Raw genomic sequence first — 20166 nt, 5'->3', positions numbered from 1 at the left:
ATGAGATAAGATAAGGTGAGGTAAGATAAAATTCTTTTAATTCAGAAAAAAACAAAAAAAAAAAATAATTTAAAATATTTTAAATCGGGCCTGGTGCGATGGCTCATTCCTGTAATCCCAGCACTTTGGGAGGCCGAGGCAAGTGGATCACTTAAGGTCAGGAGTTCGAGACCAGCCTGACCAACATGGAGAAACCCCGTCTCTACTAAAAATACAAAATTAGCTGGGCGTGGCGGCACATGCCCGTAAGCTACTCAGGTGGAAAATCGCTTAAACCCGGAAGGTGGAGGTTGCGGTGAGCCAAGATCATGGCATTGCATTCCAGCCAGGGCAACAAGAGTCTCAAAACAAAAAACAAGTCTCAAAAACAAAAAAAAAATTTAAATCAACAAGGAAACACTTAGAACTAATAAGTGATCATACCAAGGCTGCAGGATATAAGGTTAATATGTACAAGTCAGTTGTTTTCCTTTATATCAGCAGTGAACAATTGAAATTTGAAATTAATAGCAAAATACCATTTAGCACCCCCAAAATGAAATACTTAGGCATAAATCTAACAAAATACATTCAGGACCTACTTGAAGAAACCTGCAAAACTAATAAAGAAGATCTAGGTAAATAAAGAGACAGTCCGTGCTCATGGATAGGAAAACTCAGCATTATTAAGATGTCAGTTATGCCCAACTTGATTTATAGATTTAATAGAATCCCAATCAAAATCACAGCAAGTTACTTTGGGGATATTGACAAACTGATTCTAATGTTTATATGGAAAAGCAAAAGATTTAGATGGCTAACATAGTACTGAAAAGGAACAAGTTAGAGGACTGACACTACCTGACATCAAGATTCACTGTAAAGCAAGTAAACAAGACAGCATAGGCCGGGCGCAGTGGCTCACGCCCGCACTCCCAACACTTTGGGAGGCTGAGGCAGGCAGATCACCTGAGGTCAGGAGTTCAAGAGCAGCCTGGCCAATGGGGTGAAACCCCATCTGTATTAAAAATACAAAAATTAGCCGGGTGTAGTGGCAGGCACCTGTAATCCCAGCTGCTCAGGAGACTAAGACAGGAGAATCGCTTGAACCCAGGAGGCAGAGGTTGCAGTGAGCCGAGATTGCACCATTGCACTCCAGCCTGGGCAACAAGTGTGAAACTCCGTTTCAAAAAAAAAAGAAGACAGCATACATTAGAGAAAGAGTAGACAAATTGATCAACAGAACAGAATAGAGAGCCCCAAAATAGGCTTACATGAATATGGCCCACTCTCTCTGACAAAAGAACATGACAGTTCAAGGGAGGAAGGATAATCTTTTCAGCAAGTGGTGCTGGAATAATGGGACATCGACATGCAAAAAAAAAAAAAAAAAAAAAAAAAGAATCTAGACCCATCCTTACCCCTTAACTTAAAATGTTAAAATAGATTCTTTTTTCCTTCGACCTAGAGCCCTTGACAAAATGGATCTTAAACCTAAATGTAAAACCCAAACACTATAAAACTCCTAGAAGACAACATAGGAGAACATCTAGGTGACCTTGAGTTTGGTGATGAGGTTTTAGATACACAAAAAGCATAATCCATGAAAGAAATAAATTGGACTTAAATGAATTTAAAACTTCTGGAAGCAGCTGGGCACGGTGGCTCATGCCTGTAATCCCAGCACTTTGGGAGGCCAAGGCGGGAGGATCACGAGGTCAGGAGATCGAGACCATCCTGGCTAACACGGTGAAACCCCATCTCTACAAAAAATACAAAAAAAATTAGCCGGGCGCGGTGGCAGGCGCCTGTAGTCCCAGCTACTCAGGAGGCTGAGGCAGGAGAATGGCGTGAACGTGGGAGGCAGAGCTTGCAGTGAGCCGAGATCACACTACTGCACTCCAGCCTGGGCGACAGAGCAAGAATCCATCTCAAAAAAAATAAATAAAAATAAAACTTCTGGAAGCTGGATTTGGTGGCTCATGTCTGTAATCTCAGCCCTTTGGGAGGCCGAGGTGGGAGGATGCTTTGAGTCCAGAAGTTCAAGACCAGCCTGCACAATATACTGTGACCCTGTCTCTACAAAAAATAAAAAAAAATTAGCCAGTCATGGTGATGTGGACCTGTAGTCCCAGCTACTCAGGAGACTGAGGTGGAAGGATCACTTGAGCCCAGGAGGTTGAGTCTGCAGTGAGCCGTGATCACTACTGCACTCCAGTCTGGGTGACAGAGTGAGACTCTATCTCAAAAAAATAAATAAAATAAAACTTCTGCTCTGCAAAAGAGACTGCTAAGAGAATAAAAAGACAAACCACAGACTGGGAGAAAATATTTGCAAAACACATATATGTTAAAGTAGTTATATCTAAAATATACAAATAACTCAAAACTCAAGAATAAGCAAACAACTTGATTTTACAAATGGGCAAAAGATCTGAACAGACACCTCATCAAAGAAACAGATAAGCATATAAAAAATGTTCAGTATTATATGTCATTATGGATTTACAAATTAAAACAGCAATAATATGGTACTACATATTAATACCTACTAGACTGGCTAAAATAAAAAAAAACCTGACAATACCAAATGCTGATACAGATGTAGAGCAATGGGACTCCTCTTCATTGCTGGTGGAAATACAAAATAGTACACCCACTTTGGAAGACAGTTGGTAGTTTCTTACAAAGCTAAACATAGTCTTAGCATACAGTCCAGCAGTACTCCAAGATATATACCCAGTTAGTTGGAAATTGATATTCCACACAAAATTCTGCATAGGAATGTTTATGGCATCCTAATTGCCAAAACCTGGAAGCATCCAAGATGTCCTTCAATAGATTAATAGATAAACAAACTGTGGTACACCCGTATAGTAGAATATTGTTCAATGATAAAAATACATGAGCTATCAAGTCATGAAAAGACACAGAGGGGCCGGGTGCGGTGGCTCATGCCTGTAATCCCAGCAGTTTGGGAGGCCAAGGCGGGCAGATCACGAGGTCAGGAGATCGAGACCATCCTGGCTAACACGGTGAAACCCTGTCTCTACTAAAAAATACAAAAAATTAGCTGGGCGTGCCGGCGGGCGCCTGTAGTCCCAGCCTACTAGGGAGGCTGAGGCAGGAGAATGGCATGAACCCAGGAGATGGAGCTTGCAGTGAGCCAAGATCGCGCCACTGCACTCCAGCTTGGGTGACAGAGCGAGACTCTGTCTCAAAAAAAAGAAAAAATACACGGAGGGCTCACACCTGTAATCCCAGCACTTTGGGAGGCTGAGGTGGGTGGATCACCTGAGGTCAGGAGTTCGAGGCCAGCCTGGCCAGCATGGCAAAACCCCATCTCTGCTAAAAATATAAAAATTAGCCAGGTGTGGTGGCACGTGCCTGTAATCCCAGCTCCTCGAGAAGCTGAGGCAGGAGTATCGCTTGAACCCAGGAGGCAGAGGTTGCAGTGAGCCGAGATCACACTACTGCACTCCAGCCTGGGTGACAGAGCGAGACTCCGTCTCAACAAAAAAACAAAAGTGTATACATGTTTCAAAAGCTATAGACTCCTTTTTCCTCTTTCAATCATGAGTTAGGAAAAAGCAGGTGGCTGAGAGAAATTACATTCCTATCTGTTCATCTGCTGGATTAAGGTATCTTGAAAGAAATACCCAAGGAAGAGAAGTATATAAAGACATTAATGATTGTAAGTCTCCATAAGGAGGTCTCAGAAACTTTCTGGTCTCCAGGTAAGGGTAATTTTAAATCATAAGCTCTAACAGCTTGAGGGCAGACTGCAAGTTGGTTGTAATATAATGTAACCCTGGATTCCACATTCACGTGATCTGAGAGTACCTGAGAATTAACGTACAATCCAGCAAAAATCGGTTCACAGCAACACTAGAGAAGCTTCCTCCAGCTGCATCCTTGTACTTGACACTAGTACAAGATAATATTTTGGATCGAGAGTCAACCTTTCATTATTTTCCAGTGCTGTTTGAGATTAAACAAGTTTGGGGGAGCAACTGAGTCCCTGGGATTAGATTCTAAGGCCTTGTGACTCACAGCCCTGTCTGCCAGTTTTGTAGCAGCTTAGAGTGAAGGAGGTGGATGGGTTATATTTGTCTATGTTTAATAGTCTTCCATTGTTGGTTGAAAAAGACTTATTACGCTAGACTCCACACTGCCTAGAAGAGCAGGCTTGAGGCTTGACACAAGAGTTGCCTGGTTCATTCTTTCCCATTATCTCTAGAGTACCGTAATCAAATCTTGCTTTAGAGCAGGTTGACAAATTGATCCAGGCTGCCTCCAGTTTTTGTACAGCCTTCAAGCTAGGAGTGGTTTTTACATTTCTAAGTGGTTGGGGAGAAAAACGCCAAAAGAATAATGTTTCACAACATGTGAAAATTATATGAAATTCACATTTCAGTGTCCATGAAGTTACTTGGAACATAGCCACATACATTTGTTTACAGATTTTCTGTGGTTGCCTTCTAACAATAACAGGAGTGTTCAAGAGTTGTGAAAGAGATTGTATGGAAATCATCATTCTCAGTAAACTATCGCAAGAACAAAAAACCAAACACCGCATATTCTCACTCATAGGTGGGAATTGAACAATGAGATCACATGGACACAGGAAGGGGAATATCACACTCTGGGGACTGTGGTGGGGTGGGGGGAGGGGGGAGGGATAGCATTGGGAGATATACCTAATGCTAGATGACGAGTTAGTGGGTGCAGCGCACCAGCATGGCACATGTATACACATGTAACTAACCTGCACAGTGTGCACATGTACCCTAAAACTTAAAGTATAATTAAAAAAAAAAATTGTATGGGCCACAGAGGCTAAAATATTGACTGCTGACCTCTTACAGAAAAAGTTTGCCTACCCTTGCTTTGGAGTATTAAATTAAATGGTTCTCTAAACTGTGTCTGGTGGTGCATGCCTGTAATCTCAACTACTCAGGAGGCTGAGGTGGGAGGATCCCTTGAGCCCAGGAGTCTGAGACCAGCCTGGGTAACATAGCAAGACCCCATCTCAAAAAAAAAAAAAAAAAAGAGGTTTGAAAGACTAAGAGTAACTCCTAGAAGTACCAGAGTTATTCTTAGGGAAGATGACATTGAGAACATCTGACATCAGCTTTATTAATTTGAGGGTTTGTCTAAGAAATAAAACTTGAACTGTGATGGAAGGGAGGGGATAGGGTATCTTCCATTTCTCTTTAGGCCGAGAAATAATAACAGCCTTTTGACAGATATAAATGTCTTTTCAAGATATATTCATGTTACTACTAATCATTTACTGTATTATTATTAATATCAGCTTTGTGTTTAAACTTAACATAATTTAAACAAAGTAGGCCAGATATAAATGTCTTTTCAAGATATATTCATGTTACTACTAATCATTTACTGTATTATTATTAATATCAGCTTTGTGTTTAAACTTAACATAATTTAAACAAAGTAGGCCAGCCACAGTAGCTCATGCTTGTAATCCCAGCACTTTAGGAGGCTGAGGCAGGTGGATCACTTGAGGTCAGGAGTTCGAGACCAGCCTGGCCGACATGGTGAAACGCCGTCTTTACTAAAACTACAAAAAAATTAGCTGGGCTTGGTGGCGTGCGCCTGTAGTCCCAGCTGCTGGGGAGGCTGAGGCAGGAGAATGGGGTGAACCCAGAGCCGAGATCATGCCACTGCACTCCAGCCTGGGTGACAGAGCAGAGCAAGACTCTGTCTCAAAAAAGAAAAAAAAAAAAGGAAAATAGTGAAATCTATATTGTAGAGTTGTAATGAGGGTTAATAGAGTAGACCTAGTAATGTTTAGTGACAACATCAAGTGCCCATTAAATGTAGCTATTTTATCCCACTTGGTTTTCCTAAATCCTAGACTTTGGAGCATTGCTGAAGGTATTTTCTGGGCATCCCTATTTAATTAATTTGTGTATTTGTTTGTTTGGCCTTCATAAATGAGATGAGACTCACCAGTCAATTTCTGTATGTTGTGCTAATTGGAATATGCTGATTGGGGATCACCTGCTCCTTTTGCAGAAATTGCCCTGTCTTTTCCATCTCTGCTCACTGAAATAACCTTCTTCTTTTCCTTTATAGATATATGTAATTGACAGTGCAGACAGAAAAAGATTTGAAGAGACGGGTCAGGTAAATAATTCTTTTTTATATCAAAGTTCATATATATATATATATATATATATATATATATATATATATATGTACTTTTTTTTTTTTGAGACGGAGTTTTTGCTCTTGTTGCCCAGGCTAGAGTGCAATGGCATGATCTCGGCTCACCCCAACCTCCGCCTCCCAGGTTCAAGCAATTCTCCTGCCTCAGCCTCCCGAGTAGCTGGAATTAGCATGCACCACCACGCCTGGCTAATTTTGTATTTTTAGTAGAGACAGGGTTTCACCACATTGGTCAGGCTGGTCTTGAACTCCCGACCTCAGGTGATCTTCCCGCCTCAGCCTCACAAGGTGCTGGGATTACAGGTGTGAGCCACCACGCCCAGCCTAGTATATTTTTTAAATACTAATTCTTCTGTTGAGATAGTTCCCAAATAACTGGGTATTCATTAATCAACCTTATAAATGTGTGAGAGTGAGGGAGGTTTTTGTTTTGTTTTGTTTGTTAACCTTTACAGTTCAAACAAGACAGTTATTCTAGCAAGCAGGCAAAAATACCAGTTGTCTGAAATTAGTTGAGAGTTCTTTAAACAGTTTTTTTTTTCCCCCTCCAAAACGGAGTTTCACTCTTGTTACCCAGGCTGGAGTGCAATGGCACAATTTCAGCTCACTGCAACTTCAACCTCCCAGGTTCAAGTGATTCTCCTGCCTCAGCCTCCCAAGTAGCTGGGATTACAGGTGTGTGCCACCACGCCCAGCTAATTTTTTTGTATTTTTAGTAGAGACAGGGTTTCACCATGTTGACCAGGCTGGTCTTGAACTCTTGACCTCAGATGATCCACCCACCTCAGCCTCCCAAAGTGCTGGGATTACAGGCATGAGCCTCCATGCCCAGCCTAAACAGTTTTCTAATTAAAGCTTTTTAGCTTTAATCAAATTGAATATATGAGATACAGACAAGTGGAACTTAGCACCATGCCCAAAGGCTCTTCAGGTTTTTTCCCAGGCCATGTGAAAATGAACCCAGAGGAACAAGTCACTTCTCATTTTTATTTACATTTTTCAATACCTACTTAATTGATTCAGGGGTAACTTTGACAAATCTGAAAGGACAGGAAAAAATGCACATGCCAAGGGCTGGGTGCGGTGGCTCGCGCCTGTAATCCCAGCCCTTTGGGAGGCTGAGGTGGGCAGATCACTTGCAGTCAGGAGATCAAGACCATCCTGGCTAACACAGTGAAACCCTGTCTCTACTAAAAACACAAAAAATTAGCCAGGTGTGGTGGCACGTGCCTGTACAGTCCCAGCTACTCTGGAGGCTGAGGGAGGAGAATCACTTGAACCCACTGCAGAGGTTGCACTGAGCCGAGATTGTGCCACTGCACTCCAGCCTGGGTGACAGAGTGAGACTCCCTCTCAAAAAAAAAAAAAAAAAAAAGTTTTTTAAAAAGTTATCATTGCAGAGTCCTTGGCCTGTGTCCTAAATGACCACAGGTGGCCTTCCAAAGGTAGCAGTTCTCATGTTTATGTCCCTTTTTTTGAAATTGAGTTGAGAACTCTCCAGACTTCTGGAAACAACCCACCACCCTTCCATACCCTGATGATTTCTGGATTATCACTCATGTGAAATGAGCTTGGAGGTGGAGGGGGTCCTATGTAGTCATCTGCCTCTTGATCCATACAGTTCTCCTTGAAAGCCCATGTGTTTTAAGTAGCTAAAGTGTGGATTTAATGAGGAAAAGGTGGGGCCTATCATTTAAGTACATATACACCCTTTCCTATAGTTTTTGTAAACAAAATCACATATAGTTTAGACCCCAACCTATAACCTAAATATCAGGGACCTTGCCAGATGGACCAATAAAGTTATTTTAGGATGTAGGTTTGATGAAATGTGAAGCATGTGCATGCATGTTTTAGAGATAGAGATTGGTGAAACAGAATTATCTCTAAAGTAATTGTCATTTTCAATTTAAATTTCATACACACACACACATACACACACACACACGCATTGAAAGTTATTTGCAGGTAATAACCTTGGGTAAGTTTTGAATCTCAAACCACTTCTTCTCCCTTGAATGATTTTCTCAAAAGTGTTCTATGGGCCAGGTGTGATGGCTCATCGCTATAATTCTAGCACTTTGTTAGGCTGAGGCAGGAGGATCCCTTGAGCCCAGGAGTTCAAGACCAGCGTGGGCAATATATCAAAACCCTGTCTCTACAAAAAAAAATTTTTTTTTTCCAGGCAGAATCTCGCTCTGTCACCCTGGCTGGAGTGCAGTGGCATGATCTTAGCTCACTGCAACCTTTGCCTCCTGGGTTCAAGCAATTCTCCTGTCTCAGCCTCCCAAGTAGTTGGGGCTACATGTGCCCACCACCATGCACAGCTAATTTTTGTATTTTTAATAGAGACAGGGTTTCACCATATTGGTCAGACTGGTCTCGAACTCCGCCCACCTCAGCCTCCCAAAATGCTGGGATTACATGGGTGAGCCACCGCGCCTGGCCAAAAAAAATTTTTGGTCCCAGCTAGCTGATCAGGAGGCTAAGTTAAGCATTGCTTGAGCCCAGGAGGTTGAGCCTGCAGTAAGCCGTGATCGCACCACTGCACTCCAGCCTGGATGACAGAGTGAGATATTGTCTCAAAAAAAAAAAAAAAAAAAGTGATCTGTGAATCATCTGTAGCAGAATCACTTCAGGAGTTTGCTAAAAATGTGGATTCCTATGCCGGGCGCGGTGGCTCACGCCTGTAATCCTAGCACTTTGGGAGGCCGGGGGTGCGGGGGGTGGATCACAAGGTCAGGAGTTCAAGACTAGCCTGGCCAAGATGGTGAAACCCCGTCTCTACTAAAAATACAAAAAAAATTAGCAAGGCATGGTGGTGGGCACCTGTAATCCCAGCCACTTGGGAGGCTGAGGCAGAGAATTGCTTGAACCTGGGAGGCGGAGGTTGCAGTGAGCCGAGATCGCGCCACTGCACTCCAGCCTGGGCGACAGAGCAAGACTCGTCTCAAAAAAAAAAAAAAAAAAAAAAAAAAAAGTAAATTCCTGAGCCCTAGCTCAGACTTTCCAAAGTCAGCATCTCTGGGTTGGGCCCAGGAATCTGCCAGGGGAATCTTATACAGGTTCAAGTTTGATAATCAGACTGGGCACGGCGGCTCACACCATAATCCCAGCACTTTGGGAGGCCAAGGCAGGCAGATCACTTGAGGCCAGGAGTTCAAGACCAGCCTGACCAACATGGTGAAAACCCATCTCTACTAAAAATACAGAAATTAGCTGGGCATGGTAGTGTGCACCTGCAGTCCCAGCTACTCAGGAGGCTGAGGGGTGAGAATTGCTTGAACCTGGGAGGTGAAAGGTTGCAGTGAGCCGGGATTGCGCCACTGCACTCCAGCCTGGGCGACAGAGCGAGACCCTGTCTCAAAAAAAAAAAAAAGAAAGAAAGAAAAAAGTTTGAGAATCACTACTCTTGAAAGTTGCTAGTTGATCAGCTTAACTGTTATTTTTTTTCTGATTAGAACTGCATGGTTGTCCGGGCATGGTAGCTCACGCCTGTAATCCCAGCACTTTGGGAGGCCGAGGTGGGTGGATCACCTGAGGTGTGCAGTTCTAGACCAGCCTGCCCAACATGGCAAAACCCTGTCTCTACTAAAAATACAAAAATTAGCTGAGTGTGGTGGTGCATGCCTGTAGTCCCAGCTACTCAGGAGGTTGAGGCAGGAGAATCACTTGAACCTGGGAAGCGAAGGTTGCAGTGAGCCGAGATCACGCCATTGCACTCCAGCCTGGGTGACAGAGTGAGACTCTGTCTCAAAAAAAAAAAAAAAGTAGTGTATGGTTAAATATCATAGATGTATAGATTTTAACCTTCCCTCCCTCTCCCTTCTCAAAATCCAGGAACTAGCGGAATTACTGGAGGAAGAAAAACTAAGTTGTGTGCCAGTGCTCATCTTTGCTAATAAGCAGGATTTGCTCACAGCAGCCCCTGCCTCTGAAATTGCAGAAGGACTGAACCTGCATACCATCCGCGACCGAGTCTGGCAGATCCAGTCTTGCTCAGCTCTCACAGGAGAGGGCGTTCAGGTGAGATTACAGGAAGGCTTGGCCACCTGGCAACATGACAGCTAACCGAGGTGGTCTGTCTCATTGTTTGGGCTGATCTTGATGGGCAGATGAGCCATTCCAAGATATGAAGGGCATGGAGGAATTTGGTTCTTTTCTGCTTAGCAACCAATCAGATATCATGAGGTGCCCCAACAGTGCCCCAGGTAAGCCACCCCACATGTGCAGCAAGCTTCCCCTTTGGGAGGGATGTGAGAACAGAAGACTGAGGATTGTCTCTAACTCTAGGATTCTTTGATGATTGATTGGATTGGGGTTTTGTGTTGTGTCTGATATTACGGATGCTAAAATGCCTGTACTTCCAAGGTGATAGCCACCAATAACCATACACGTACTAGTCATCCTAGAAGTGTTTTTGTTTCTTCTGTTGGTTATCTTCCCTGCCCCTAGGGTTGGTGTCTGTTTCCTGCTACTTCAGGTTGGTTTCCCACTGGGAGGCTTCTGCTGACAGAAAGCCCCATGCTTTGTACTGAGGAACTGTGTACCGGAAAAGCAGGCTCCCCCTAATTTTTTTTTTTTTTTTTTTTGAGATGGAGTTTCATTCTCATTGCCCAGGCTGGAGTGCAGTGGCACAATCTCGGCTCACTGCAACCTCCGCCTTCCAGGTTCAAGTGATTCTCCTGCCTCAGCCTTGCAAGTAGCTGGGATTACAGGCATTCACCACCACACCCAGCTAATTTTTTGTATTTTTAGTAGAAACGGGATTTCGCCATGTTGACCAGGCTGGTCTTGAACTCCTGACCCCAAGTGATCTGCCTGCCTCAGCCTCCCAAAGTGCTGGGATTACAGGCATGAGCCACCCTGCCCGGCCCTGGCTGCTTTTTAAAACATCAAGGCCGGGTGCAGTGGCTCACGCCTGTAATCCCAGCACTTTGGGAGGCTGAGGCGGGTGGATCACCTGAGGTCAGGGGTTCGAGACCAGCCTGGCCAACATGGTGAAACCCCCGTCTCTACTAAAAATACAAAAAAAATCAGCCGGACATGGTGGTGCACACCTGTAATCCCAGCTACTTGGGAGGCTGAGGCAGCAGAATTGCTTGAAGCTGGGAGGCGAAGGTTGCAGTGAGCCGAGATCGCATCACTGCACTCCAGCCTGGGCGACAGAGCAAGACTCTCTCTCAAAATAAATAAATAAATAAATAAAAATAAACAATCAAAATTTGTCTAACATATTTTACTCCGATTGCACATAGGATGGCAGTCATAAGGCCTAAGGTTATTTTGATGAAGATGAGACCCAAGAAAAGATAGTAATTTTCTTGTGTTTCTGAAAACCACTTCAGCATGAGCCTGTCTAAAAGGTTTAGATCACAAATTTAGAAAGCTGAGAGCAGCCGGCTGCGGTGGCTCACACCTGTAATCCCAGCACTTTGGGAGGCCGAGGCAGGCAGATCACGAGGTCAGGAGATCGAGACCATCCTGGCTAACACAGTGAAGCCCTGTCTCTACTAAAAATACAAAAAAATTAGCCGGGTGTGGTGGCGGGCACCTGTAGTCCCAGCTACACGGGAGGCTGAGGCAGGAGAATGGCCTGAACCCAGGAGGCGGAGCTTGCAATGAGCTGAGATTGCGCTACTGCACTCCAGCCTGGGCGAAAGAGTGAGACTCTGTCTCAAAAAAAAAAAAAAGAGAGAGAAAGCTGAGAGCATCTTGAGGTTGGGGGCTATTATGAAGGTGGGGCTGAAGAAAAGCAATACAGTTTGTGTGCATATTCGTAAGAAAGTGCAAGTACAGCTCTGGAATCTTTCTTTTGCTTGACCAGAGTGTTGAAGAAAAAGCAAAGCGAGAATTAACAGTAAGGCTCTTGTATCTTCCACCAGCCTTAGCGATGTGAAAAAGGAGAACTAGAGTAATCTAGAATCAGTATTTAGAGCCGTGGCATTTAAAGTCAAGGACATTGCTTCAGAGAAGCCTGGAGGTAGAGAGGGATCTCCTGTCATTTTCTTCCCAACCCCCAGCCCTCCCCCAACTCCCATCAGGTGGAGATTAAAGGATAGAACTCCATGCTCCTGGCTGTGTAACCACCGTAGACAGTGCCCTTCACGGGATCTTTAGGCCACAAAAGAGGCAGCAAGCTACTAGGCAGCTAGAGGGTGGGGTTGGGGACAGGCAGGGGAGTGCTGCAAAATAAACCAGTTTGAGTGAGTAAAGTGAGATTATTATATATGATTTGATTTTGATAAGAAAGTTCTTCCCAGATTGGGGCCTTCAGCAACCAAGTTCACAGGAAATGATATCAAGAGAGATCCAACAAAAAACTATGAGCAAAAAATAAAAAATGATTTTTGTATGGAGGAGAAATAGTTTGAAGGTCACTTAATTTAGTTTAGTAGATAGTACCATGGTGTATAGAATTGGGTAGTTAAGACTGGGATTTCAAGGTTAATGAGATTAGATTATGGTTAATAGAATGATATAAATTTAGAGAATTTAACCATTATTTGAAATGGGTTATTTAATAAAAATGTTAATTAAGAAGGGAATCTGCTGTCTATTGTCCTTTCCTGGTAACCTTTGGGGACTAGAGAAAGGTCATGGAGTTTTGCTGTGGAAACGCTTTTCACTGTGAGCCACTGGTTGACCGTGTACCTCCCTAAGGTGGTGCCTCTGACCCAAGCTCTTGTCCACACACCAGCTTCCTGGTTTTTGCCTTAAAAAGAGTCACTTAAGTGGAATTCCTTTCCAGCATTGCTTAGTTGAAGTACAGGCCTTTAGTAATTTTTATTTATTAGGGCTAAAAATATTCTAAAACTGAAAGACTTTACTAGAAAAATATCAATAAAGATCGAATGGTTTGAGGTTCACTTTCAAACATGAAAACTGTGCAATAATTACTGAAATGCCCTAAATTCCTGTTTTTTTCCTCCCTACCCCACCCCACCTCCCCAAAAGCTGGCCCAAATGATTAGGCACTGAATAGGCAAGTCAGGTGACATCTGATTCTAACAACTCTGAAAGAAAATGTACAAAGGTTTAAAAATAAAAAAAGGACCTGGAATTTCTGTTGCAGTTTCAAGTGTTTAAAGACAGACACATACATCGTACGTGTTTAATCAAAACATATTTAAGAGACCTGTCTTGTACTGCTTAACAATAGGTAGCCTCACGGGGGCGAGTTAAGGAAACAGCCACGGAGCTGCTAGATGGCGAGCCACGCCCCTCTGTGGATGAAGTAGGGCAGGTACATCACTTCTCATTAGTGGAGTAGCTTAAACACATGATTTGAGACTATGGAAGTTAGTGATTCCTGGGATGGATTTCAGGGTCCCGTTCCACCTGGTGTCCTAAAGGCAGCACATACGAAGCCATTACAGGGGTGGGAAATACCACGTGTTGTTCACCAGCCTCTGCTTCAGGTGTGGAAACTGACTTTTGAGAGAGGATGGAACTGGGGTTTCTTTTCCTCATTGGTGCTGACTGGGAAGCCAGCCCATTGTATGATTAAAGCAGGTTTTCACGGGAGACCATCAGGAGCAGAGAGTAGGTAAAGGGCACGAGAAGCAGAAGGAGATCATCAATCTCAGAAACTCTGTCGTGCCAAGAGGCCCACTGTCCAGGGGAGTGATGAGGAGAGACCCAGTTATGTCAAGTGGATGAAAGCGGAAAGAGGAGAAACTGAAAAATGTCTGGGAGGGAGAACCGAAGCCAGACTCCATTATCAACATGGAGGAAGTGTCACTCTGCGCCCTCGAGGTCAGGCCCAGGTTACCAGGGCCCCTCCTAGGATGAAACATTCTGCACTGGGACTCTCAGTCTTTTTTTTCCCTCCTTGGGTGTCTAGAAAATAGTGAACAAAGGATCTGGCTTAGAGCCAGAGAAAGGTATCGAGAAATCCATCCCTCCTCCACCCACAGACCTGAATTTGAACCCCAAACCACAGCTCTTTCTGCTGTTACAGTTCCAGGCATTTGAAGACATTTTCTCTCTAAAATACTCTGAGTGTGCATGTGTGTGTGGTATGTGTAATTAAAATGATACTGGCTTTGAATTTCCTCTCAAAGCAGAGATCCGAAGTTTTAACCTGACCTCTAGCCATGGTCACCACGGAGACTTGCCTCCTCCCATAACCTTAAGCCAGCAGATCGTGCCCTGGGTGCTGCTCTCCAGGCCACCCCGTCATGCTCACCTTTTCTTGTGATGTCTGCCCCACGTTCCTCTCCTCCTCCTGGAGACAGGAGCCATCAGCAGGTCACATAGGCTTTCAGTTGCCTTGTGTCCACAAAAGGAGCCATGAGCAGTCCGAGCGCCGAGCTGTGATCCGTGCCTGAGTCAGCCTCCGGAGGAACACTAAATGCTCACTCGCCCATTTCTTGGTTTTGCTTCTTTTTCCTTGATTTGGGGGACTTGTCCCTAATATGCCATAGAATTTTAATTTTTTTTTTTTTTTTTTTGAGGTGGAGTTTCGCTCTTCTTGCCCAGGCTGGAATGCGATGGCACAACCTTGGCTCACTGCAACCTCCACCTCCTGGGTTCAAGCGATTCTCCTGCCTCAGCCTCCCGAGTAGCTGGAATTACAGATGCCCGCCACCACGCCTGGCTAATTTTTTGTATTTTTTTTAGTAGCAACGAGGTTTCACCATGTTGGCCAGGCTGGTCTCGAACTCCTGACCTCAGGTGATCCTCCTGCCTCAGCCTCCCAAAGTGCTGGGATTACAGGCGTGAGCCACCACGCCTGGCCCGATATTTTGAAAAACAAAATTTACCACTTCTTTCTAGGCCTGGTATCAGTTATTGTTGACTCCAGGTGTATATGGAACTGCTTATCTGTGAGTCAGACCTCAGGTTTATTTTTAAATTTTCAAACTTTTCTGGAGACTAAGAAAGCAGTCTCAGGACATGCGATTTCACTACCTCTCTGATGCAATGCCCTTTGTCACCAGAAAAAAAAAACTACTAATAGCGAGCCATATTTGATGTAAGCAGCATCCAGCTGCTTCTTGACCCTGGGGGCCTGATGGCACAATGAGGTAGGCTGCATTGCTCAGCAAGGGTCCGAACACCTCATCATCTTAAAGCAATTACTGCTGTGACCACGTAACCAGCATGGCTCTAAAAACCAGGCCCACACAGCCATGGCTGCCACCGCTTCCTTCCAACTACCGAGCAGTGATGGATGCAATGTACAGAGATCAAATTTAAGAGAGCAGCGTAGTCAGAGACCACTCTTCCTTTGGAAAGAAGCAGTGCACCTTAACTTCTGGGATGCAGAGATTTGGGAGGAGGGAGTTTCTCCTGTATGCTTAGGGGTGGCCTGCTGTTTCTCCCAGTGGTTATAGGGGAGAATAATATTGTGACATAGGAAACTTTATTTCCTCTCTAGGAGGCCAAACAAAGCTCAGTATTTGAAATTCCATGTCTCTCTTTAGTCTCTGTTATTGAATTGAAGCTAATCAATTCAAATTCAGTTTCAGCAAGATTGGTCAGGGGAGGGTCCAGGGAAGGAAGGAAGGGAGGACTATTCATACCGTAAGATCGTCATCCCCATAATGAAGATCAAATGTACAGAAAATTGGTCAAACCAGTTTTTAACAATAAAGATTCGGCCAGGTGCAGTGGCTCACGCCTGTAATCCTAGCACTTTGGGAGACTGAGGTGGGTGGATCACAAGATCAGGAGATCGAGACCATCCTGGCTAACATGGTGAAACCCTGTCTCTACTAAAAATACAAAAATATTAGTCGGGCATGGTGGCGGGCGCCTGTAGTCCCAGCTACTTGGGAGGCTGAGGCAGGAGAATGGCATGAACCTGGGAGGCGGAGCTTGCAGCGAGTCGAGATCATGCCACTGCACTCCAGCCTGGGCGACAGAGCGAGACTCCGTCTCAAAAAAAAAAAAAAAAAAGCCTTCCTTGCCAGGTGAAAGCAAGAGTGGTATGGAACATTTATTTAAACATAAGAAGCAGAAGGTTCCTCCTCTTGCAAGTATGTTTTCTCTAAATGTAGCATTTCCACTGGAGGAGGTGGTCTGGGTGGATGGTTCATATGTGAGGATTGTGCAGCCAGGCAGATAACCAGGCCTCTGCATATACAGATACCCACAGCCCAGGAATCTTGAGAACTGAATGGCCCATAACAACCTCTGGCACTATCGGAGCTGCAGGGAGGCTTGGCTGGGGCTACTCCAGTCTCAGGCCCCTGTTTTCAGCGGAAGTCACAAGGAGGATAAAACCAGAATTCCTCCTTTTCCCATCTTCAGGGTGCTTCCCAGCTCCTCTCTAAGCTTGGGGCAGAACCCTTCACCCGGCAGGTACCCACATCCATGGAGAACTGGTAAGCAGCTCTGGAGCACCACGCTGGGCACCACAGCTTGCCATTGCCCTGCTCTGTCCTGTGCCTTCATCTCCTCAGCTGTGATAGAGAAATAACACTAGCACCTACTTTGCAGGCTTCTACAAGGATTGACTTAAAAGATGTGAATTAAGTGGGCTGTGGGCTAGACATCATGTTAGGTTCTGGGAATATAATCTCCAGCAAGTCTGATGGGAGCCTCCCCTAGGGTAGCTTGGGCACCACCATTGCCTTTCCTTTCCAGGAGGCAGCTTGACAAAGCTTGCCCCGATGTGATTGACAAAGCTTGCCCCAGCTAGATCCATGGCCACGTGATTGAGGAGGTACCATTGTTGGCCAATGCCTCCCTTTCCCTCCCCTCCCACCTCCAGCCCAGTTCTCTTCTGCCCAGCACAAGAAAGATGCCACTCCCCAAGCACTAGCCGCTTCAGATTAGAGGGGCCTCCCGGGCCCAGGGCAGCCACAGGGCTCGGTCCCCTGTTTACTCTCCCTGTGCTTCCCACACTCAGGGTTGCAGCGGCAGCTGCAGGGGCCCAGGCCGGGGGTCAGCTGGCAGGGACTGGCCTCTGTGCGCCCTCTGTTGGCAGGACAGTGGCTGGAAGGGCTTCGCCACTGCTGGCCCTCACAGGCACCTGGAGACACCAGACACTGTCCCTCAGCAGGGCTCTGCCGTTTGAACCCTCCTTTGCCTCCATAACAGAGACCCGGCATAAAACCACCCCACACCCTCCACCTTCTGCTTTGGGCTCCTGCAGCTGAGTAAATATTTTTCCTATCTCTTTGCCTGCATTCATGTTCAGTTATATGCAATAATCTCTCCTCAATCAGCCATAAAGCAAGGAAAAGGCAAAGCGCTATTGACATAGTGTGGGCACACTGTCCTTGATTTCTCTGAGAAGATGGTTTGAGTGTGAGCCTCCGTAGAGGAGAGAGTGTTGAGGTGCCCACCTTTGAGTGTTTGTGTGAGCCCCTGAAGGTGGAAAGTGCTATGTAAGTGCTGAGCTATTCAGCTTCCCAGGCGAGAGAAGATGCTTATCTTATTCATCCCTCTTTTATTTGTAAAATCTTCTTTGTCTCTTGACAGGTGATCTTTTTCTTTTCCTGGAAACCAATTAGCTACTAAAATTAAACATGCTTCTCTTTAAATTAATCCTTTTCATAAAATGGTCTTAAAATTGGCCTTAGCTTCTCAGAGTAAGTAGCTGACCCCATTGTAATTAGAGATGCGTTTGGAGTCCTCATTTCTCCCACCTCGGCATTCCTCTGCCCTTCCCCCTGCTGCCGCCAGGTGCTGTCCACCTTCAGGCTTTCGGCGCCACCGGCCTCATCTTGGCAAAGGTCAGATGTTGGCTCTGGGACAGCCGTCAGATTATCTAGTTCTGCTGCCCAAGTGCACTGACAGCAACTGGCAGAGTTGTAATCACTGTAAATTCAGGTGACGGTCAGATGAGCCAGGAGAGAGGATGCCTGCTGGTTGTTTTTTTGCAGTGATGTATTGTTTATGGGATTAATGTTCCGAATGGCCAAGGGTGTCAGCTGATATTTATTACTGTAAGCTGTCTCAGCTGTTCAGGTTCGGCAGCTAGATCCATGGCCACAGGAAATGTGGGACTTGGTGGCATGTCCAGTATGGCTGATGTGTGCAGATGTAGCTGGGACCTCCGTGAGCCTCTGTTACAGATGCAAGGGGAAGGACTCATGGCAGCAGCTGCCTTGGATTTTGTTCAGGGCTTCTGAGGGAACTCCACACACTCTTGAAGGTTGGGGAGACTCTAGGGAAGGGGAGAGTGTCCAGGTTTGGCTCCAAAGGGGGTTGGGAAGGAGTTCACCTCTGACAGGCCTGGCATCCGTAGGAATTATGCCGCCTGCCAGGTGGCTGTAGGCATTGTGTGATTTTTACCTTGGTCCCTCTTCAGCCTTCTAAGAGAGGGCACTTTCAAGGTCATTGTGCCTTTAAGGGAACCTTCTCCCCAGTCCCTCTGGATGCTGGTGCTTAAAGCTATAAGAAGCGGGCCAGACCCTTTTAAACCTATCTGGAGTGCTGCAGGAAGAGAAGTAAATGCACATCGCCCTGGTGTGTGCCTCGAAACACTCACTGCAGTAGGTTTGTTTTTCCAAAAAGAAATTTAATTTAACCCAAGTGTACACTGTCACACTGTAAACACATGGGGCACCAAAAGGGTGGCTTATTGAATTTAATGCCCTGGCAAAGGTCACCTTTTAGAAAAAGCCAAAAATGGCTGGAATCTTTCCTGATAGCTCTTCAGTCAGGCTTTGGATGCAGGCAGATGTGTTTATTTTTTCAGAGGGAGTTCCTGAGGACCCATCCCAAGTTCAGGCGCTGGGCATCCCCCTCCCATCGCCCTCTTGTGCTCTCAGAGACCTCCCTCCTCCTCCTCCTGGGAGGTCACTGTCCCTGGTCACCCAGGTGGGCCCCTGAGCCAAGCAAACTCCCTAAAGCTGGCGGTCTGGGAGGGAGGGCCTGGGACCCCCACCGCCCGCCCCTCCAGGCTGGAGTGTGTGGTGCTTTTCTTATAACTAACACTGCCTTTCTCTGCCCATTTCCCTCAAAGGATGGCATGAACTGGGTCTGCAAAAATGTCAATGCAAAGAAGAAATAAAATCTAGACGAATGGAGATGCAGGAGCTGCGGGAGCCGAATTCGGTCCTGAAAAACACTAATTTGCTGCTTTCTGACCACATGTTTTTCCATCTGTGTACAGCTCCAGCTGTTTGAAGAGAGGGAACAACACAGTTTAGAAAGAATCCACATTCCAGCAGTAGATTTAACTGATCTCTGAGGTTCAGTATCATTTTTCAAATAAAGGAATTATATTATTTCCTCTGCATAATTGAAATAGTATTAAATGTCTCAAAGCACATGATTAGAAAATGAGATCTTTTAAATGAGCAAGAGATTGCATTGCAGTTTAGACAATTCCAGTGGGCTTTTTTTTCCTCTCAAAAAAAAAAAAAGAAAAAGAAAAAGAGGAAGAAGCAGCTTTGCTGAGTTCATTTATTTACTGACCCGTCCCTTGCATTCCCTCCATGGTTTTGAAACCACAGACAGTGTTTGCTGGTGCTGTCAGTGATTTTTACCGTCACCAGCCCAGCCAGGCTTCAGTCTGTCCGACAGGAAGCTGCTGGGTGGGGGTGGGGGGAGAAAAGGCAGATAATTAAACCATCTCATCGTCTTGCAGGTCGGAGACTACGTATGTAATCCTCACTCTTTGGACAGAAAAAAAAAAAAGTCTTTCTTGCAGACAAGTCACTACAGAAACATACCCCATCCCACCCACCCCTGCCCCCGCCCCGGCCAGCCACACAGAGAAGCAAATTCTTATGACTTTTGACTGTAATGACATCTGGAATGTAAGGAGAGGTGGGAGGTTTAATTCCAGAAAAATTACAAGGTCCTTAAAAAGCTCTCACATCGAGGGCTCAGGCTAGCGTAAACAGGCTTTCTCCAGCTCAGTGGAGCAGTGAGCAGCCGACTCTGAGATTAGCTGGCTTCTCCACGGCCATCCTATAGACAGGATTTCTAAAGCTCAAAGAATTCTGTGTTTAAACGATCACAATAGGCCGCTGCTATCAGATTTTAGAAATAAATGCAGCTTTACCATGAACCTGCTCCACT

The 20166-nt window shown here is 45.3% G+C and overlaps 1 protein-coding gene across 3 annotated transcripts in view; it reads left to right on the top strand.

Annotated features, from left to right (window-relative positions):
* The window catches only part of ARL3 (ADP ribosylation factor like GTPase 3), a 38255-nt gene extending 18874 nt beyond the window's left edge, over positions 1-19381 (top strand). For 2 of the 3 annotated variants that reach the window (XM_003825524.5, XM_034931392.3), the window contains exons 4-6: positions 6085-6135; positions 10018-10203; positions 19103-19381. In XM_003825524.5, coding sequence (XP_003825572.1) covers positions 6085-6135; positions 10018-10203; positions 19103-19150 — 285 coding nt within the window. In that variant the 3' untranslated portion in view covers positions 19151-19381. The remainder of the gene's footprint in view (positions 1-6084; positions 6136-10017; positions 10204-19102) is intronic. The other variant, XM_034931393.3, reaches the window with a different exon arrangement.
* Positions 19382-20166: the final 785 nt, after the last annotated feature.

The sequence above is a fragment of the Pan paniscus genome, chromosome 8 (genome assembly GCF_029289425.2).
Source record: "Pan paniscus chromosome 8, NHGRI_mPanPan1-v2.0_pri, whole genome shotgun sequence".
Lineage (NCBI taxonomy): Eukaryota > Metazoa > Chordata > Mammalia > Primates > Hominidae > Pan > Pan paniscus.
Note: the sequence above shows the minus strand (reverse complement) of the source record. Positions and strands in the feature narration are given on the sequence as shown.